Source organism: Punica granatum, chromosome 2 (genome assembly GCF_007655135.1).
Source record: "Punica granatum isolate Tunisia-2019 chromosome 2, ASM765513v2, whole genome shotgun sequence".
NCBI lineage: Eukaryota > Viridiplantae > Streptophyta > Magnoliopsida > Myrtales > Lythraceae > Punica > Punica granatum.
Window position 1 is genome coordinate 10,567,702 of NC_045128.1, and position 23,080 is coordinate 10,590,781.

Below are 23,080 nucleotides of genomic sequence, written 5' to 3' on the forward strand. Positions count from 1 at the left end.
AAATAAAACTCGGAGGCTATAACCTGTGTCCCAATTTTAGCAACTATTCAATTATGAGATATTGCATATGATTAATTAGAAATTCGGTATATTAAGGACCAAACTGCGGTGATGAAATACAGAAAGATGATTACCTTTACGGTTTAATCATTTGATCCATAGATGAATTAGGAAAAGATATTACCTTTATGGTTCAATCATTTGAAATGGATCGTATGATAACGAAAGGAAATTGATGAACAAAAGATCAATAATGACCATATGATCGAACACAATCTATAGTAAAGAGAACTAGAGACCGAATTTTCTGAGAAAATGTAAAGACATTTTCCACTAGAGCTGGAACCAGTCAATACAGTCAGGAACCTAATAAACACGATAACTAAAATTTTATGCTAATAAACGTTAATTAGCATCCTTAATCCTTCAGAAAATTAAAACTTAAAAAAATGAGGTAAAAAAATAATTAGTCCATATTCTTCAACTCCAGCAAAATGGTGGTGATGAGAACAGCGTCTCCCATATCTCCGTGAAGACCTCGACGATGACCCCGTGGTGGCGGCTCGAGTTCAGGGCAAGGAAGCACTGGAGCAGTCGCTGGAGCTCCTCGGCTCCGAACAACTGCCGCTCGACTATCATCTCCACCATCGACGTCCTGAAATCCCCGTACGGGTCACTCGACCGCTTCACAACCGCAAAGCTGTCCTTGATGTTGCTATGTACACTCTCCGCGGGAACATCACCAACTATTTTCCGGCGAGAGCTGGTGGCCTTCCGGTCGCTCAGGCGGCGGCTGCAGCGGCGGCGGTGGCGGCGGCGCCGAGCTGCCGAGGAGTCGTCAGAGGAGAGACTGATGGAAGAAAACGGGGACTCTCTTTCGTCCCCCCAGTATCGACCGTCATCCTCTTCCTCCCTCTCGTCGTCGCTGCTGAACCAATTTCCAGCACCGTAGGTCGTGTTGGTGTCCTGCGACGACGTGCTGATGAACAACGGTCGATGGCTCTGCTTCTCCTTCTTCTTCTCCTTCTCCTTCTCCTTCTTCTTTTTCTGGGTTTTGGTACTCTTCTTCGGGGTTGTCCTGTAGAAGGGGCTGGGAGCAGGGCAGGGGAGAGGGGAGTAGTATTGATGGCTTCTGCGGGGGAGCAGGTCTTTCTTGGCGGAGACGATGCAGGTTGGGTTGATGGAGAAGGTGGGGTCGGGGCAGGTGGGGCGGCAGAGGGAAGGGAGTGGCCGCTGATCTGCAGCAGTGGGGCGGAGTAGATGGGCGGATAGAAGGGGCTTCTGCGGGGAAAAGACGGTCCGCTCGGCCACGTCCGAGAGGTTACGGGGCCTGCAGGAGCCGAAGGAGGACCGGAACATCCGGGAGATTCGCAGCTTCAATCGGTTTTCCTTCTCCATTCAATGAATATTGAACCATCAAAAAACAGAGATGCAAACAGAGAAGTCAGGGAGGTTATCGTTAATGGAAGAAGAAGAAGAGAGGTGGCGGTGTTTTTGAAGAGAAAGTGAGAGAGAGAGAGAGAGAGAGAGAGGGAGAGAGGGGTTTACGTGAATCGTAAATGCTGCTCTGAAGAAATGAAGGTGTGAAATTTGTCTATGGCGATTTTAAACGAGAGGAAGTGTCTCCAAAAAGTCTTTAATTCAAAAAATAAAAAATAAAAAAATAAATTAACTCACGTCTATTGATTTAAAATGTTCGACGCTTATCCCTTTAAATAAGTATTTTTTTTGGATAAATGATGAAACTTCATTGATAACAGATGAATTTACATCAGAAATCAATACCATTTTCCTCTATACGGAGTAAAATAAAAAATACCCAAGAGCTACTCCCAAGTCAACTAGTTGCAGTATCAAAATGGTGAAACATATGCCTCGCAATGATAGAGTGTGCAATTTTGCATGAGAATCGAGGGAGAACAGACAACTTTGCTTTCACATCCGAGAAGATCCTTCGTATTATAATTGTTGGAGGCGAGACTTGATTCCGGTAGAGCCTGGCGTTCCTCTCCCTCCAGATGCAGTAAATGTAGTGAGTCCAGAGAAGTTTAAGACAAATAATATCCAGCTTCTTTCCACGGAGAGAGGAGACCCAGCAAAGTTCCGTATTCCAGTCGACATTGTGTTTGTTCATTCCAACACGGTCTAATAAACTTCTCCAAATCCCTTGGGTGATAGGGCATTCAAAAAAGAGGTGATTTCGGGTCTCCAATTCCAAACTACAGAATTCGCATTCGGGTGCAGTAATCGAGATTCTCCAACTCATAAGCCTATCTTTTGTACTCAATCTATTATGAATACAAAGCCAGCTAATGAAAGAGGATCGAGGAAACTGCCCCTCAAACCAGATTGCGTTCCTCCATTCCATCTTCTGGCTTCTGGGACTAAAGCATTTCCACGCACTAGCAACAGAAAATGTCTCGGATTTGTAAGCCGTCCATGTGACCCTATCACGATCAGAGAGTTGAATTGCATTAGCGAGATCACGGAGCAGGCCAGCTTGCAGATCCGAGCTTCTAGGCCAATGCCAGCATCCATCAACCAGAATCGAACTAACTGTTGCGTGCTCCCTAATCGACGGAAAGCACTGGAGCCCCCTGGTGCAATAGTTTATTAAAGAACCGACCGGTAACCACTTGTCATACCAGAAAGATACATTCGTACCAGGGCCAACACAATAGCGGATATAGGGAGACATCAAAGTCCTCAGCTGCAAAAGTTTTCTCCAGTTCCAAGAACAATCACCAGGTATCCTTAAAGACCAAATACTTCGGTCTTTGAGTTTAATATTTAGCAAAAAAGAAAAAAATCTTGGGTTCGAGTATTATGAATGAAAAAAAATTCATGCTCAAAGAACTTTATCCATTAGTGAATCAACCCGACTCAAATTAAGATAAGTCGTGATCTATTTGGACTTCCGAATATTATGGTATATACTAAGAAAAAAGATTTGAAAATCTAAAATTTTCTATTCACCCAAAACATAAATTTAAAATTATCTGCAATAAAATTCCACCAGCAGAAATGCAGAAAATCTGTCAAGGAATGTGGGATAAAAGAGAGGAATTTAGTGCAGAAAATTCACTCTCGATCTGGGAAAAAAAAAGGAAAAGAAATAATACTCTCATCATTGAGTTTAACACGATTGCATTCATGTCTGATCTGCAGTTAACGTACGAAAGAAGTGGCCTAAAATGAATTCCTTAATCGAATAATGTTGCATCAATACTTGCCTTATTAGTCACCGCTAGCACCCTAATCTAGATGGCGGTACAATATCACCGCATGGTTGGTGATCGACCATATGCCTTTACTCGATTATATCTTCAACATTTAGATGATGATAATGATTCATAAGAGAGATTGCAAGAGGAATCTTACTAGTATCTAGTAAAGACTTTTTTTTAGAACAATTATGAAGTTCAATCACTGAAAATTCAATCAGTTGCCTTTTGTACGAAATATTTTTGTACTCAAGAATAAATGTTTCATACTCAAGAACAAACATTTCGTATAAGATAATCAGCCGACTGCATGCATGAATTAGTCGACCGATGTGTCTGTACAAACATTTGTTCTTGAGCACAAAATGTTTTTTCTTGAGTACATAAAAAAATTTCATACAAAGGGCACCTAACTCCTCCGTTTGGTAAATTTAAAATAACTTAACTTCATTTTACTTTTTAATTAATTCAATAATACAATTATTATTTTTTATCTTTCTTTTTTATTTCATAATAAATTTTCTCACATATTTTTTCTTATCTATCATTATAAATAATTTTTAGGGTAAATTGCACCGGCGGTCCAAAAGGTTATATGAATGTTTCAAGTTTGTCCAAAATATTTTTTTGGTAACTTATTGGTACAAAAAGTTTTAAAACCGTTTCAATGTAGTACATTCCGCCAATTGCCCCTGACACCGTTAACATTTTGCTAACGTGACACATCATATGTGTCACTTTTGCTACGTGGAACCAATCACAGTGCGCCACGTCATTTAAGAGAAAATAAAATTTGAAAAAGTCCAATAAAAATATAAAAAATACAAAAAATAGTAAAATAAAATAAAATAAAATTTTTTAAAAATTTATTTTAAAATTTTTAAAAATTAAAATATTAAAAAAATAAAAAATATTTTTAAAAATTTTAAAGTTATTTTTAAAATATTTAAAATATTTTATTATTATTTTAAAATGTTTTCAAAAATAATTTAATATTTAATATTTAAATTATTTAAAATTTAAAATTAAATATAATAAAATTTATTTTAAATTTTAAATTTTAAATTTTAAATTTTAAATTTTAATTTAAAATTAAAAGTTCCAAATTTTTTTATTTTAAAAAAGTTTTAAAATAATTTTTTATTTTTTCTAAATTTTTACTATTTTTTATTGGACTTTTTCAAATTTTATTTTCTCTTAAATGACGTGACGCACTCCGATTAATTCCACGTAACAAAAGTGACACATAGGACGCGCTACATCAGCAAAATATTTGACGGCATCAGGGCAATTGACGAAATGTACTATATTGAAAAGGTTTTGAAACTTTTTGTACCAACAAATTACCAAAAAAACTTTTTGGACCAACTTGAAATATTCATGAAACCTTTTGGATCATCGGTGCAATTAATCCTAATTTTTAATATACTAAATTCTTCAAACTATTCATTACATTTCTCTTAATTCAACAACACAATCTTCTTCTTTTTTATCTTCTTATTCAATTTTAATAATAAATTTTCTCAACTATTTTTATTTTCATCCTGTGAAATAAAACTAAATCAAACTCTACTCCGTTATCAATCGCAACGTCAGTGACCGAACCTAAGAATTTCTCATTTTTTTTATTGATCAGTTACACTAAGGAGACTTCTCAAAAGCATTAATTTTCGGACGACATATTTATGCTTCAGAGTGTGTACTAATGGCGTTACCGTCATATGAACAAATAATGAACCTCATGTAGTCTGATAATGTTAATTTTATAAAATAGACAGTTGTGATCCTCTTCAGAGTTTCTTATGATATCAACACACAAGTGACAAATACCGGGCACGCATTTGCCTTCATGATAAATCGTGCTTGTTATTGAACAATGTTGTATTAAGAAGTTCTTTTTCTTCTCCCTTAAGGCATAGAATTCTAATTCGAGATTTAGGCCTTATTTGGTTTTGAAGTAATTTTTTTACTCTACTCCACTTTAATTTCACTTATATTCAATTCAACAATATAATTATTATTTTTCTCATTTCTTTTCAATTTTTTTATCTTAAGATTAACTACCATTCAATTTAATTTTTAATATTAAATTCTCTCAACTATTCATTTTCCACAATTGAACAATGCAACCATTACTTTCTTTCAACTATTTACTACTTTTTCCCATAATTTAACAACACAATTATTACTTTTTTATTTTATTTTCAACCTCCACCTTATTATTATAATTAAATATATATATATATACATAGTTGAAATAGAGTTGAATTAAACTCTAACTCCATTTCAAAATAAGGCCTAATTAATTGTGATCTGCCGAGTTCGTGTCGCATGGTGAAAGCTTTTTGGTCAATTTGTCTTTCTCAGTGTCTCATCATGAACAGTGCATAATGCGAGCAGGAGAGGAGATTGTTAATGGGCCCAGCAGATGGCCCCTCAATGGATTGGCCCGTAGGGAATTTTGTTTGACGTCAAGATTGAGGCAATTGACAATATCTAATCATAGAAAGGAAATGATGTTGGCTTGCGGTCCCCTCTATTTCAGCATTTGGCCAATTCAGTATCTATAATTTTCTTTCAATTTTAGGCACCCCTTGGTTATGAAATATAATTTAACTTCACTTAACTCTACTTTACTTTTCTCTCGATTCAACAATACAATTATTACTTTTTTTCTTTAATATAATAATAAATTTTCCCACGTACTTTTTCTTAACCATTATTAGAATTAATTTTTAGTATTAAATTCTCTCAACTATTCATTATATTTTTATCAATTCAACAATTTTATCTTTTTATTTTTTTTTCAATTTAATAATAAATTCTCACACATATTTTTTTATAACCACCATTATAACCCACTTAAATATATACATAAATATAACCTTCACTCCATTACCAAACGTCACATTAGTCCTTCTAGTTTAGATTTAAGCCTCTATTATTAATATTGCAATTTTTTATCAACTTAGGTTGATATAAATGGTTTGACACCTCTTTCTCCTAAGCAAAGTTTCGGGTCAGAGTAATAGAAAAAATTCACAGTTAAGAGAGTTTTGCCTCTTAATGATATAGACATATCTCGGATATGAATTAGTTTCTTCCATTGTTTTGGGACTCTTAAGATGGTTCTTTCCCGAGCTTCTCGTACCTCTCCTCCATTCTTAACAAAGAAAAAAAGCCGGCTAATAAGCTAACAGAAAGAGACGCTCAGTCAAGACATCAACAATTTTGCCGACTAATATCTCAAGACATCAATTTCTCTAATTACCATGGACATTCATATAACGCCATCCTTTCTTCCTTCCTTCCTTCCATTCTTTCATCTTTTTCCTTTTTTTGGGCCAGTTCCGTATTTCCTCCTCGTTATTCGAGTCTTTGGAGGAAAGGATCAAAGTTATGTTTAGTATATTGGAATGGAAAGGAGAGTGAAATAGGTTTTATAATATGAAATATTATTTTATTAAGAGAAAATTTATCGTTTTTCTAATTGAATTCGAAAATGTGAATGATTGTAATAAAAAAAGGATTAACTTATTTTTCAAGATTTAAATTTATATGTATATTTATATATAAGAATATCAATAAAAATATATCACTCTTAAAAATTAGTTGAAAATGTAGAGTATTTGGGCAAAATGGCTTACCCACAAAGTGTGGGTGTCTATATTATATAATGTGTGGTGGTACAAGCATTTTACATATTTGTCGCCTGAATTACACATTCTAACCATATATACAATATACACTAATACACCTCCTCAATCTGTTAGGTTGCAGACACCGGTAGATTGGAACTGTGCGACTGAAATGTCGAGACAGATACGTTCTTCATCAGAATATTTCGCCAACTGTGATAATGTGGGAAAATAACGAACAAGTAGGTCTCCCCGGGAAATCCTCTCCCTGACAAAGTGATAATCAACCGCGATGTGTTTGCTGCAACCATGCTGCACTGGATTAGCCGCAAGATAAGTAGCACTGATGTTGTCACAGCAGGCTATGATAGGGCTAGGAGAATGAAGGCCAATATTAGATAGTAATTGGCATAACTAGATACGAGCCGAGTCGATCCACTAATTGGTAAAAATCTCCCGATTATAGATTTTTTTCATTGACAAAATTTGAATCCGAAGCTTTATTTTAGGGGAGATCAAACCACCTAAGCCAACTCACTATGCTGATGGTTTTTTTTTTTTTTGCCCCCGCATCAAGGCCTGTTATTTTAGAGAAAGCAAATATTAATGCGTTTCAGCATTTTGCTGCTGAGGATTTCATTTTTAGGCTCTCATCGGAAAAATATGTGGCAGTGAAATTGGGATTAAGTGGAAGAGAATTGACTGAGTCATTTCAAGTTCAATGATTAAATCTTGCCCCAAAATTGCAAACAATGTTCTGCCACCTGATCAACAACACATATACAAATAAGGAGAGGTAGCCTAGCAGGGGACCAATTGATCGATGGGCGCGATAGCCATAGGTGGTGAGATCGATAATGCCAGAGAATTTGATTCTGGATGATTTTGAATCATATCTACTAAAGATGATAGAGTTGCCATTCCAAAACAATGCATGAATGACCAGAAAACCAATCATCAAAACGGCATTTATCTACCGGAAAGGAAAACCAACTCGAACTAGCTAGCTGGATTCCGCTGATTCATCGCGTGAAACAGAAATTAATAGCACAAGAATTCTTTTATGGGCAGGCCACACGGAGATTGGATCTTTGCAATCGTATATCGATGGGGTCGGCACATTGACAATGACCATGCATTAAAATCATCAAGCGCTGGCGAAATATCATCAGAATACAAAGGTAATATTGTCACCTCTTCCATGTTTTTTCTCCGGTGAATTCAAGTACCAAAGTCCTCTTCCTTTCCCTATACTCCTGCATATATATATGTATGTGTGTGTGTGTGTATGCAGTGATCCTCCGTGAAGGGATAATTTGTCATCACGTCGGTGTCCGTCTCGGAGCCGTACAATTATTAAGCGACAATAGAGAAGATGACTTTCTTTCCCTGTATTTTTGGGGAAAACTAGAGGAGATGACTTGATGAGGGGCTAATAGTAACATGTATCCTCCCGAGAACTCCAAACTCTTTTATCTTTTTCTTATTTTTTTTCTTTTTCTTTAAAATTGTTTTTTAAGACAAGGACTTCAAACTTGCATACATCTAATTCTCGGATCCATGCCTCTTTTGGAATGGATTTGAAATTCACTCGTCTGCTAAATAAGACTTATATGAAAACAGTCATAATGAATAGTCATGATTGATCGATCTGATTTGGTACTCTTCGTTTATCAAAGTTCAAATTTTCTGAACATCTCGATGTTGGACCATTCATGCGTCTTTTGAATTAAAGCTGATCGTTTCCCTCGCATACTAAATAAGACTGATGCGGGAATTGTAATAATCAACGGTCATGATTGATCGGATTTGATAATTTCATTTTATAAACCGATAAAAATAGCGTTTAAAAGTTTATATGAAGATATTCGATGATAATATAGGAGAAGAAAACCCTTTTTCCTCATGAGCCCCTCTATTCTTTCGAAATCGCTTGAAATATTGAGGGAGAAGAATCTCAAAGTCAAAGTAGCTTCCAACAAGATGAGAACACATCAAAAAGAGGAGCTGTAATTTGAATTTTGTACTTATTCATTTCAAATGACCAGACCAAAGGGCCAATAGCCAGCGTAGGTTAGTTAGTGGGTGTACACCGTTCCAATTAAAGTCGAACTTAGCTTAGTGACAAGAAGAAGAAAACTACACTTGATATACATTTGCTGACCCAACACTCACAAGTGTGTGTGTGTATATATATATATATAATTAGTGGGTGTACAACCCTTCCAATTGAAGTCGAACTTAGCTTAGTGACAAGAAGAAGAAAACTACACTTGATATACATTTGCTGACCCCACACTCACAAGACTGTATATATATATAATACATAAGTGTGTATTATATGTAGATTTTTTTCCGTCTTCTTTCTCAACTTTGTGTCCGAATTGGTGAGCTCCCTCTCTCAATTGAATTTTCCATTTGATGTATAAGTAGTTCGGTGTTTGTCCAATCCAAAAGTTCAACTTAATTATTAGGTGGGGAATTGATTCTTCTTATAAATTCATAGAAAACTTCTTAATTATTTTATATCGGATTTCTAACTTATTAACACCTTACATAGTAATGTGAAGTCACTCACGCAATAGCCCGAGTCCTACCGCGTGCCTGTATACCCGTCTGCAACAACTCACCATGAGGCAACCTGACTCTTTTATGCTCGGATGTAATAAATCACAAGGTGAGCTTTCTTTTTTGTACTCTTTCTAGGAGAGGCAATAGAGATCATGAAGCAGGATTTCTCTTATGCAGCTGAACTTATCGACCTATTCGAGTCTAATGAGCTATAAACCCAAACGGTGCTTAAAACCTTCTCTAATACCTAGTTAAATTTCCACTGTAGTTATACGTTGTTGATCTCATATCTTAATAAAAAAATTCTAAGCAAATTGGATGGTGAGCACAATTTATGTATTCTCTCAATCTAGTCTATGCGTGGCAATGCGGTTTCACACACTTATCTATGCATGTCACATGCTCTTAAACACATGTTCTCGAGAACTAATTATGAGGTAGACCTCCTACTCCAAACTCTAGTTTTAGTGATCACGAGGAGGACTTTCCTCTTGCTTACTCGAATTTTGGCATGGTATAAGCTTACACTTATACATATAACCTACTTTTTATCAAGTTAGAAGTAATCTGACTCATATCAATCCAAAAACTTTAAGTAGCGAAATGCATTCCTCTTATATACCCATGGAGTATTTTATAATTTCCTTCGCTCTTTAAAACCATTCGAATTACTTCGTTATAATTAGACTAGGGAAAAAAAAATCCTTCCTCCCGATCGTTTGAAACATCCTAGACAATTATCACGCCATCAGAGCAATAAGGTACTACGAATATATCAATCATAATTTTACAACAAATTATAAGTAAGTACTTCATATCTATACTGCTATATATAACAAATTTTCTTTTATTTTAATGGATCCAATATCACATGATTAAGTACATCAAATAAAATAAAAATTCGCAAGCAATTCTTGTATATTTTTAATTCGGGCGCTTTCTACTAGGAGCGTGCTAGTACAGGTACCATGTTCATTTCATGATACCCGTACCATACTCTATAAGGAATATGTTCCAAGAATTTGACACCGAACCCTACCATATTGAGTCTTGGACTCCGAACCTGTATTGTATCACAAGTTCTAGGTATCATATTGGAACCCTTTATTTTTTTTTCCCACCAAATAAACAAAAAATGCTCATTCATAATCAATAATTACGCAAAACAGAACGTCAACATAAAAAAAAATATATTTTTTTAAATTAGTAAATATTTATTTTAATATAAGAATATCTCAATATAACTATATATATATATATATATCAGAACCTGTTTTCACATCTTCCTTATTTTAATATTTGGACTCTACCCTATTTTCAATACGAGCTACCCGGACTCTATCATAATTGGTAGATTTCGACCGGTTTCAAGTATATCCGGTATCCGTGCACGCCCCTACTTTTTACCGATGAAATTTCTATTTAATAGCAATCAAAATTGAATGTCACACTCCAACTCGGATGAAATTCTTCTAATCCTCAACTCCACTTTTCCCTCTTTTCTCTCCATCTTCCTTCTTTTGTCTCTTCCTCTCCCCTCTCTCTCTCTCTCTCTCATTCTGCAAGAAGTTTCGGCCACCTTCACATTGTTTTTTTTCTTTCTTTTTTTCGCGGTCCATTTAACTATTATTTTCTATTCCTTGATTAATTATTGTTAACATTGTAATGTGAAAAATTATGTTCTTAAATCTTCATAGATATACTAATTAAAATTGTAATTAAAAAAATCCTTTTTAAGTTTCATAAATAAATAGACTACAGTCTATATTTTGGAAAAGTAAAAGAGGAAACTGTATTTACTTAACACTCTCTACTTTTGCTTGAGCTTATCACTCCCTCTTCGCGTATGGGGTTCGGAGAATGCAAAAGCCCAACTCATGGAACCAATTGAAAGGGCGCAAGCCGAAAGGTGCAAACACTCAAATTCTGGACATTAATTTCGACTTACCGGCCGGAGTATAATCTCGTAACAGAACTCACCCGATTGTCACTGCTCAAATATCAGTCTTTGTTCGCAGACAGTTGGATTTCTCTCACTTCTGGTCTTATGGACTGCAAGATGAGACACCAACATTTAATGGGCCGTGCTCTCAAACCATATATCAAGTTGTTTGGGTAGTTCCGAATATGCGCTGCCATGGATGCTTATTTTCTTGGTTGCTGGTTCTTATCAGAAGTCACATTAGGGGATAGGAGATAATAATGAATCATGTCCACCGATCAGTCATAATCAGATTCGATAGCTAGCCAAGGCTGGGCTGCTCGACATGATCACTTTCACTTTTTTATTAAGCATGCACTCCATGGCCATGGAGAAATCCCTCGAATGCCCAATTTGACTAAGGCATCTACAATTAAAGGATAACAACTAATTACTAGTTACAAAAAGAAAAACTGAGAAATCCGATCATTAACTTTTGCTGCTGGTACTCGGTCTATCATCGAAAAGGGCCTCGATCTCTTCGAGGCTTTTGCCTTTAGTTTCTGGTAGGAAGAAATAGAAGAAGAATGTAGCCAAGGCCATGATTCCCCCTAGCAGGATAAACATGCCTCCGAATGTAATTTCCCTTGAAATGCTTAAAAAGGACATTGCCACTGCCCCACTCACCAGCCTGTTAACCGATATTGCCAGGCTGGTCCCTTGGGCCCTAAGCCTTGTCGGGAAGATCTCGGATGAGTAGACCCATGTAATGGGCCCAAGCCCAATCGAGAAGAACGACACGTCCGCGCAGACCGCCACCACGCACAGCGCGATCGCCCAGAGCGGCTTGCCCGAGCTGGAGCTCCCTAGGAACTTGGAGCCCATGCCTAGCCCTGTCAGGGAGATTGCCATCCCCGCTGAGCCCAGCATCAGCAGGGGCCGCCTCCCGAACCGGTCCAAGAACAGGGCCGAGACGAACACGAAGAACGTCTTGACAAATCCCATGATGATCGTGACTCCCATGAGCTGCTGCCTGTTATCAATCCCCGCATCCCGGAAGACCTCCGGGCTGTAGTACACAACGGCGTCATTCCCAGACGCCTGCATGAAGAAATTGACCCCGATGGCGGCGATGAGGATCCGGCGGACGGGCCGCGAAGGGTTCAAAAGTAGCTCCCTCCAAACACCCTGGCCATGCCGATGGGCCTTATCTGGGTCAAGAGATGCGGCCCTGGCCATCTCCTCGAGCCTGTCCTGGGCTTCCTCCTCCGTCTCCGAGGTCTTGATCAAGATTTGCCTTGCCTCCTCGATCCTGCCCTCCGTTACAAGCCAACGTGGCGACTCTGGCATTGCCATCGCCCCTAGCACCACCGCTGCTGCCGGCAGCGCCGCCAAGCCGAGCATTAGCCGCCAGTTAATATCAGATTGAAGCCCCGACAGGGTGTAGTTCGAGATATACCCAAGCAGATCCCAATGTTGATAAACACCTCAGGCAGGGAAGCCATGAAGCCCCGGGTAAGAGAGGGGGAGATTTCAGCTGCATACACAGGGGCAATCATGAGGGCATACCCGACTCCAATCCCGGCCACGAGGCGCCCCGCCATGAGGAATGAGAATGACGGGGCAAGGCCCATTAGGAGGGCCCCGATTAGGAAGGTGGATGCAGCTAGGACAACGGTGTACCTCCTGCCCAGCCAATCAGATGTCCTCCCAGATGCCAAAGAGCCAACCAGAGACACCACATTCAACGACCCGACTAGAATCTCTACTTGGGTGGATGTGATATTAAGATTCTCTTGTATGAACAATACTGCCCCGCTCATCACCCCGATATCTGCTCCAGCCCAAAAACGGTTAATTATCCGATTAAACACCATAAAAGATATTTCCTTCAGCCACCATATAGGAATTTATAATTTACCAAGTTCCATCTTTGGTAGCATTTTCAACTAGAAAGATATTGCAACCAATCGTGTAAATACTATTATATTTCGTAAAACTATACGACTAGCTGAAGCTCGGTATGGAGGCGACGGGAGGCTCACCGTATCCCAACAGGACGGAGGTCGTCGAGGCCAGGATGGCCCCGCCGAGGGCGTAGCAGTTGAGGCGGCGGGGCCTAGAACCGCTCCCGTATACATGAGAGCGCCGTGACCGAGCATTGACGTGCTCAGTCGCGGGCTGATGATCTGCTTCTCTGCAGCTGCAATCCGCCCCATGCTTCGCACCTGCTTCGCGGGAGAAAAGAAGAACCGGGACATCAGATTCTTGCTCTCCTTCTCTGGGGATCTTCTGTAATAAGGGACCGTAGAGATTCGGCTCCTTCATTAATGGAGGAAATGGAAGGATTGGCGAAAATAGAGCAAATAACGTTGTGGACGCTGTTCAAAGGTTCTCCGACCTCTGTCTGTGTCTGTCTCTCTGTCTCTCTCTGTCTTCTTGTGGGGGGGTAGAGAGAGAAATGCATACTAAAATGGGTTAGCACAAAATCAAATACTAATAAGAATGCATGCAGCATGTGAGGTGGAACTTATCATTATTGCGCCAAACAATTTTGTCTTGGCCACCATTAATTTTTGCATATGCTTTTTATTGTCCCTTTTCCTAATCCTAAAAGCCCGCATGGAAAATGAAGTTTTTCTTTTATTATTTTCCCTTTTTTTCCATTAGATATTTTAAATGATAATTATCTATCTATTTACGTTCAATTTGCTTTCTTTTTTAATTAAGATTTAAATAAATTAGGTTAAAGACTGATTGAGAACATATACATGCACTAATTACTTATTCTTTTATGTAGTCAAACTGCAATTTAGCGTGGAGTGTTTCTTGTAGTAATCGAGATGGCCGTCCCAGAGCAAGAGGATCGACTTAAGGTGGTTTTAAGATACTACGTCTTTATTATAATCAAGTTTAGAGAAGGTCGAACTCCTCCCCGACTATAAATTATTTAATTTCACCTGCGAAAGGCGTTATATATAGATTGTTAAATATTAGGTAAAATCATATAAGTTAATTACATAAGCTTGTTTGGTTTTAGAATAAAAATTTTACTCTACCCAACTCAACTCTATTTTTCCACAAATTCAACTTACAATCATTATTTTTTTTCTTTCTTTTAATAATATTATCTCACTCGCGTTTTTTTAATCATTTTTATAATTAACCTTTTAATAATAAATTTCATATCTAATTTACATCTATATATACATACATATATATATTCTCACACGTCCATATATTTTTTAATATTTGTAACAATTATTTTTTTTATCTTTTTTTATTTCCCAAAAATGATTTGAGTTGAGTTAAAATTTCAATTCAAAAACCAAACACACCAAATGCACTTTCTTCCACGTTTTGTTTCCTGTTTATTACTTTTTGATAATGTCATTTGTTTGTAAGCAAGATTAGACCCTCACGCGTCGATGTTGTTAATATATTTCAATAGAATATACAAAGATAGATCCAAAGTTCGCATTTATTATATATGGTGTAAGACGATTTGGTTAAAAAGTCGAAGAAATTGAAAGAGAAATTTGTGGCATGATTAAAAGAAAAGGATATTAAAATTGAAAGCTTCTTTCTTAATAACAATGATGAATTTTCTATATCGTGAAGTTGATTATTATACGTCCTCTACTTTCCGAAAAGCCACTTTGACCAAAGAACGGTCAATGAAGGTCGGGTCGTGGAAAGCACACGCCTCTATGGATAGAAATAATTGGAAATCTAGTCAATTACGCCCGCGTTAAATTATATAAATTCTAGAAATATCTTAATAATTTATATTGTATAAATTTAAGCAATGAGATTTTGCAGTAATTTATATAGACATTAATGAAGCGATAAAACTAGAATAGTTTTTTTTTAAAAAAAAAATATTGAAAAAAAAAGCATCTATATATTTATAGGTATTTAAGATAAACTCTCGAGCATCGTACGATATGAAGTCTCTGTTAGTATAATAAGAATGTGCTATGTCAGCAATTTGAGAACTTTAGGAGCCTATAAACATGCCACAACAACACCATGAGAATTGCACTTTGAGAATATTGAACGATTAATTGACCCTTCATCTTCTTACCAAAAGAAAAAGAACGTCTCAGGTAAATCTTAGATTTGGGTTTGTCTGAGTGATATCCGCCTCTTGCCTATAGCTAAAGTTGCCCCCTTCATCCGCCATCTTGCCTCAACGCCGGCGGTTGCCACCACATCCTTCATCTGCATTTTCTCTCAATTGTTTTGCCTTCGTCTCGCCCCAGCGCCAGTATTGCCACCAGCATTCGTCTCCTTGCCCCTCTTGCCTATCACTAGTGTTGTTGCCCCTTTCATCCGCCATCTTGCCCTAGTACTGGCAGTTGTCACAACCTCCTCCATCTGCGTTTTTCTTGATCGCTCTCTGTAGTACCTCCATCTCCCCCCAACGTTAGTATAGTTGCCACCATCCACATCCTTAACCCAGTTGTTTACCCCCCCCCCCCCCCCCCCCCCCCCCCCCCCCCCCCCCCCCCCCCCCGATTCTCGACAACTTTATTTTGTATGTATTAGGCCTAATTTATTGCAACTATCCTTATTTTTCAAACTTACCTCTAGGGCTTGTAAAAAAGATCGCGGTCTTGGCGGGTGGCATTGGATGGTAAGGTCTTGGGCACAAGTGTTCGACATTTGTGCTCTGTCTGGTTTTGCAATCAAATTTTTAAAATTTTAACTCTAACTTTAACTCTACACACTACATAAAAAAATCAATAACACAATAATTACTTTTTCCTTTTTAAAAAAAAAATTTAACCATTCAATTTAATTTTTAATACTAAATTCTCTCAACTATCAATTACTTTTTCCACAATTCAACAATACAATCATTACTTTCTCTCAACTATTCATTACTTTTTCACACATTTTCTCATAATTCAACAACCCAATTAAAATCAAAATTCAACTCTACTTAACTCTAAAATCAAATACACCATTGATGTTTACTGGTTCAAATTTTGATTCCAATGTCACTAACCATGGGATGTGAACTCTTGAAATTGTAGGTTTATTTTGTTTCTTAAGAATGCTAAATCAATTCCATTATATGCAAATGGGAAGAGTGTGGAATTGTTTACACCCAATTTTCAAACCTCGCTTAAATTAAGGAGTTCGAGGAGCACGTCGCTGATAAGGTGGGCTTTGTGAGCATAATTGGATCCAAACGAGCAACCCATGATTATTGATGCAAGCAAGCAAGGGCCCAAGCAAGGAGGCCAGTCCCGTGATTAAAACCCGAAGCTTACCCGACCCGAAAATCTCAGCAATATCTTATTCGGCCAGCCGAGTACCGGTTGGCAGCCCTAAGATGGAAATCATGGGAATGATCTTCACGGTAAGGCAACTGCATATGTAGACACTCCTCATGGATGGTGATTTGCGCGGCAATAATGGAAACGCACAGATTTCCTTTTGATTGGAGATTTCTTGCTTATGTGCATGAGATTTCCTTGGAAAGTGAAGATTATATGGAGTTCATATTAGAAAGTTGACTTGCATAGAATCCAAGAGGATTCCAAGGCAGGAGGCGACCAATACATTTTCTGAAGGATGGAGAAGATTATATAGAGGGTTGACTTCCTTATAAAGGAGTTATGCATGAAAGATGATGCTTGATATGAATGGACGAGTTTTGGATTGACATGACATTATCTTTGATATTTTGATTTTCATATCTTAGTTTTGGCAATTAGGAACATTGCAGATTTATTTTCCAAGTTTGCTAAATTATTTGTTCCTTTTATTAGAACTAGTTGATTAGATAATAAATGGAGAGGATACCTCCAAGTAGGTAATTCTAGAATAGCTACTCTTTATTTTCTCTGTTTACAACGTATAGGAATATGTTAGACGCCTATAAATAGTGGAAGTCAAGACTATTGTCCCCCCTGGGGCACAAACACAACATGCTTTGCTAATATATCGATTCGTTCCTTTATCCTTTATTTTTTCCTTATATTTGTGTTCTTGTATCGCACCTTACATATCTACCTTTCTTGCACTTCAACACCATGCACCTTTAATTCCTTTACAACCCCGATCATTCGTCACCTATCACTTCGATCCCTTTTCGAGCTTTCAAACAAGCAATGGACTTTCACTCGAGGTTAGGTTTCCGGACCTAGGTGCGGCTTCTCTAGGCTTTGCGAAGCCGAGATCCACGCACTATGAATCTTTCAGGGTTCGTGATCGCATTGCTCTGAGGATTGGCTTCCGGGGCCATCCATTCCATCGAGTCGATGGTTCCAGCTTAAGGCTCATATCTTTCGACTTGGCAAATAGCCGAGACCCACACTAGCCACTTCATCAGAGTTAAGGCTTTCAGGCCGAGGCCAATATGTCTCACAAGCCAGCCCAGTTTGAGATCCACTTCTCTCATAGGCTAGCTTAGGCCGTGAACCATTATCCTCAGGGCCGGCTTCTAAGTCATCCTAACCATAAAGACCGGCTTTCGGGTCGTCTTTCCACAAGTATTAGGTCACTTAATCACGCGCCACTTGAGAGGAGTAGTGAGATACTAATGAAGATGGAGTAGTAAGTCTCATATTATTCGATATTTGATATCAAGACAGACATGTGAACACTTATAGAAATAAGTGAGTCGAACTGTGACGCATAGATAATATTCACGTGGTACTTTACTGTTATCAATGAATATTATCTTGACTATATTAGTTCATATAGTCCTTAACTTGAGATGGCACGATTATTAATTAGGATTTTCTCCTGCTTATATACTTGTGCTAAGCATGGATATCCAACTAACGGTGGTCGTAATTAGTTATGTATGGAGTTAGGTGTCCAGTCAAGATGAGATTCATTGACTTAAGTAAACATGGAAAAATCCTATAAGTTTGAGTCATGTTCTTAATCAAGAAATCCTTGGATAAGGTGGTTGGACTTAAATAGAAAGGAGTTTCTAGTTTAAGTCTATGAATCTAAGAATAGAAGCTTAGAAGTTCCATATGGTCAGCTTATAGGGTTTACATTAGCCATGACCCTAACTTGATCGAGATCTACAATAAAGGGACTTGAGTGCTTTGCATATATGGCCATTGGTTCATCAAAATGTCCTAACTGCACATTCATCATCACTAATTGGATTATCATGACATGTTGTTAGGCGTCACTCATGATCTTTAGGAGCTAAGGTAATTTTGGAAATTGTGCTTTTAGTGTGGAAAGGAATTTCCGAAAATGTCAAAAAAATTGACATTATAGTCTCATCACCATTTAGTGATGAACATAATTAGTCACACACAATAGTACGTGTTTGAGCTAAAAATTAATTGATTCTAATTAAGGCAGTTAACTAATAATCAATAATAGGATTAGACTTGCAATGTAGTTGCAAGGGTGCTAGCACATCCCGAAGTCAAATATAACATTGAGGTGGAGTTGTTTAAGTAATTATTATATTCGATATAATAGTGTTCTTTAATGAAAAGTTATTATATAGAATGTCTATATATTAGCAAGTGAATTACATTTTTTCTCTTTTGGACCAATGTGAGTTATGAGATAATTCACAGGTGGTTTTAGAAATTACTTAAGTCATTTGGACTTATTTGCAAATTATAGTTAATTGTGAATTAATTATAAATGCTAAGTAATCCTAACGGCTAATTGGCGAATATATAAACATATATATGCGTGTGTGTGTGTGTATGTTATATTTTTGTGAATGGCTGAGTCAGTAGATGACCTAATTCACGCCCAAGGAGAAAACAAAAACAGAGGCACACCGCTGGTCAACACCAAAAAGGAACAGCCGTGCCCATTCTCAAAGGCCGATTGGAGAAAATTGTTTTTTCCGTGGAGTTCACTCCCCGTTCCACATTTACTCGAGAGCGTAGTTTGATCGTGTGGGCGACTCGTGGATACTAGTTCAAGTCGAAGAGGAACAACCCCTTGACGATTGACACATTCGTGTGGCCAAACTAGAAGCCGAACACTTGCGTGACTTGAGTTGAGTATTTGAGTAGGCAATTACTTGACGATCTTGCAGGATGTTGCGAGGTAACTATCGCTAAATCCTAGTAAGATTATCAAGTTAGCATTCTTTAATCATGGGAAAGTGATACCACGCATTCGGAATAAGATTTCGCATATCAATCTTGTATGTTGAATAATAAAATTTTAATTTATCTTTTATTCTGCTTCCGCCATATTTTTTTATCATTTTCTAACCGAAATTTTGTTGGTGGATGAATGAAATTTATATTTTACATACAGCTATTCTTATGAAAAGTGCCTTGGTCCTTTTCTCTTTCTTTTTTTTCTATCAATATTACATTTATTTTTTTAATACTACATGTAAACTACAAATGCCAGCGGCCATTTTAATAAAAATACTCTATTATTTATTTACAAAATATTAACTTTTGTTTCTTTTCTTTTTTGCTAACCTGGGGTGTCCGGACTTCGCTCGACTAATCTCCAGGACTCCGTGAACCCCTAGCGGCGCACGGAGCGGGTAATTACGCCAAAGGCGCTTCAGTGGCTCCAATGGGATTCGAATCCAGGTCTCGAGATAAACTTGGGTGCACATTAACCACTAGGCCGAACCCCTTGGAGTTACAAAATATTAACTTCACATAAAACATAATAAGTAATCAAATCATGCCGAGAAGGATTGGCCTAATGCTATGCTCCAATTTTTCTGTCTTTCTTCTCTATCCCTATTAAAAACACTTGCACACTGTCAGAGCAAGACTTGCAATATAATTACATCAAACATCAGTCTTGATGTTTCGCGATTACAGATTCTCCAAAAAATAAATAAATTATTACATTAGCTACCAAAGAAAAAGAAATAAATGAAGGATAGTAATAAAATAAAAACTCCTATCATTTATTTACAATACCTTTAAAAAAAAAAGTAAGGGTCTACGGCAACGCGCGGGTTTCAGATCTAATTTATTAACTTCGGGTCTTAAAGGGACAGACAATCAATCACGAATTGAGGGATTGCCTAAAAAGCCGACCTGAAAATTTCTCGTTAAGCGGATTGAATAATCTTCTCACAAGAGTTGACTTAATATTCAATGCTCTTTGTTCATTTAGTAGAAACTTTCCAAATAAATTTGTGTAAATGATCTTACCATCATACTAATGGGTGTGCAGATTACAGTCAGATCGCAACAGTGAGGAGGGTAAATTTAATTCAAATCGTCGTACTGTATATAGGATAGACTATACTATGCTATTATTTTAATAGACTATTATAATCTTATTCATTCTTCTTTATTACGACAATTATATGTGTTATTGTAAAATTCCTCAATATATCCCTTATACTCCTTGAATTGCATGTTTGCATATATAGTTCCTCGAAAACGGTTTTGTTGTTCCAATGAATTAAATATCCGTAACAACTATAATCGCAGAACCGCCGACACCAACAACCTCAGGATCATAATCATGTAAGCTCAATTTTAATAACAACCTCACATGGCGTAACTATATGGGTCAAGATCCCGCTGCAAAATGTTCGATTTGAATCATAATTGCACCAGGACTCGAGAGTTTGGATTCATCACCGCGACCCCAATGAGATATCAAATAAATATCATCCATTCGCAAGTCTATAGTCAGTGTACTATCATTGCAAGCGAGTTTGACAACAAATAAGGGGATATTCCCCTCTTATTTCTTCCCAAACCTTCAGGGAGACTTGAACATTGTGTTTGTTTCAACTTAATCAAATAAATATTTAAAAGTTAGTTATAAGTTAGTTATGAGGAAAAATGAATAGGAGATTGAGGGAAAAATGAGAGACGGCAGTCTAAATTTCTTAATCATAAGCTAAAACCCACTTAATGAAATAAATAAAAATTTTAATTTAATGAAATAATTTTTTTTTCACTTATTGATATTTTTAATCTATCACCAAAACATCTTTTTCATTCTTATCATTTCTCCCATCTTTTATAAATTTATTCTTTTAACTAATTAAGTGCTTAAGAATTAATACTTAATTTATTAAATGCAACCTTAATGTTTGTAATGTTATAATTGAGTTACGTCTGATTGGTATGAAAGCTCAATTAATTTGATACTTCAACAATGAGCGAAAGAAATTTCTTTTTTTTTTTTAATTTTTGGATGAACAACGAAAGAAGATATTTCAATTCATTAATTGTTGCTGTCGGGGATCAAATAATTCCCACGTGGGGTTTGAACATATAATCATTTCTTTTCTTTTAAGTTCCTTTTTTTATTATTATTATATCTTATCAGCTGGACTGATCTGACATGTTTACATTTACTTTTGGGATTGTATTGCCTGGCAAATAAGATGCTCTTTACAATTTACAAGCTCATCAACAGTGTTTAATGCATTTACTAGGTTTTATAGTTGAAATAGAATAAAATCATCATGTTGCCTTTTAACTTTGCATCTGCTACTTGCATCGATCATTTTTTCATACAAACTAAAAATTAGAGCTAGGACTCGGCCTTTTACTTTTAAAAATAAAAAAAAATTGGAGCTTACCTTTTCAAGTTAAGATTAAACATGACAAAGGCGAGCAATATCGGCTCCTATTCATACGCGGTCTTTATAATAATGGTTAAGCTAACTAGAGTGCTAATTAAGTAGTTTTCTAGATCAATTTATATTATATTAATGCCGACTCCTCCGGCCCGAGTGATGAGAGGGTTTCGCTCGGTTTAAGACAATTTGCCTCATCAGCATTTTAGCAATTTTATAAGTATTTGGTTAATCGTCTTTTTAACTCCTATCGTAATCTCTCTGTCATCGTTACAGTTTTTACCTGTCTCCCTTCCCTTCTCCTTCCTCTAACCTCACTCGCAGACCTCTTTCTTCCTATTTCTCCCGGAGCATGGAAGTCCGATTCTCCATCGCGAGCTCAATGGGGACCCAAGAATCAGTCAGACCCTCAGCAAGCCCATCGCTAGCCGACTCAAGAAACAGGCTGCAGTCCATCCTCGGTTCCGCAAGTTCATTGTCAGCATCGCCCAGGTACTGATCATCTACCCATGACTATCGCTCCAATGTCAGCGTAACCGTTAATGTGATCTATCTGTTTATTGATATCATTTGATGGTTTAAACCGATCAGCGCTTGAAAATGGGATCTTTTTCTCTTGGGGTTGTCCGCGCTTTTCCGTGAGCCTAATTTGCTTTGATTCACCATTTGACTAACTGATAAGGTGTATTTCAAATTTGTTTTCGTTGAAGCACATGATTCACTTTGAAATTGAATCAGCAATTGGCAGGTCCAGCAACTCCCGAGCATGTCTTCATAGCAGCGCAAAATTCAAAAAGATTAGCTATTGTAATTTTATGTCATCATCTGAGTCCGCCATTACTATTTTGTCGTTGCTGATGGACTTCCACTTCACTGTTTCTTTCTGTTCTTATTCTAATATTGGTTCCATGCATATTTCTGCTGTCAGAACTAAGGATAATTCACATGGTTGTGTTGATGATGAGCAGGCAGGATCCAAGGGCTGCACTGGGCTGTGAAATATTTAGCTGAGGTCTCTAATGTGATAATTGTCCAGCAAAAAGCGGAGGGCATAAGAAGGATGTTACCTCCCAACATATTTTGGAAAAAAAAAAAAAAAAGAAGTTGCCTACCTGACCATACGAAGCATGCGTACCTTTAGGCAGCATTGAAAATGTATGCATATACTATCAACATATATGTATATATATAACAG

General features: G+C 37.2%; 1 protein-coding gene, 1 long non-coding RNA gene and 1 pseudogene across 2 annotated transcripts; 1 reads left to right on the plus strand and 2 right to left on the minus strand.

Annotated features, from left to right (window-relative positions):
- Positions 1-277: 277 nt before the first annotated feature.
- LOC116194875 (transcription repressor OFP8-like) lies at positions 278-1,563 on the minus strand. The gene has a single exon (XM_031523782.1). The coding sequence runs from the start codon at positions 1,396-1,398 to the stop codon at positions 481-483; it is 918 nt and encodes a 305-aa protein (XP_031379642.1). The 5' UTR covers positions 1,399-1,563; the 3' UTR covers positions 278-480.
- Positions 1,564-11,625: 10,062 nt separating this feature from the next.
- Positions 11,626-13,844, minus strand: LOC116194771 (annotated as a pseudogene).
- Positions 13,845-22,061: 8,217 nt separating this feature from the next.
- On the plus strand, positions 22,062-23,010 carry LOC116197416. Its single transcript, XR_004155034.1, has 2 exons — positions 22,062-22,377; positions 22,854-23,010. It is a non-coding gene; the product is annotated as an uncharacterized LOC116197416 (long non-coding RNA).
- The last annotated feature ends 70 nt before the right edge of the window (positions 23,011-23,080 follow it).

What these genes read in the sequence shown, in the direction of transcription:
- LOC116194875 (XM_031523782.1), bottom strand. Translation starts at nt 1,398, where the DNA reads ATGGAGAAGGAAAACCGATTGAAGCTGCGAATCTCCCGGATGTTCCGG.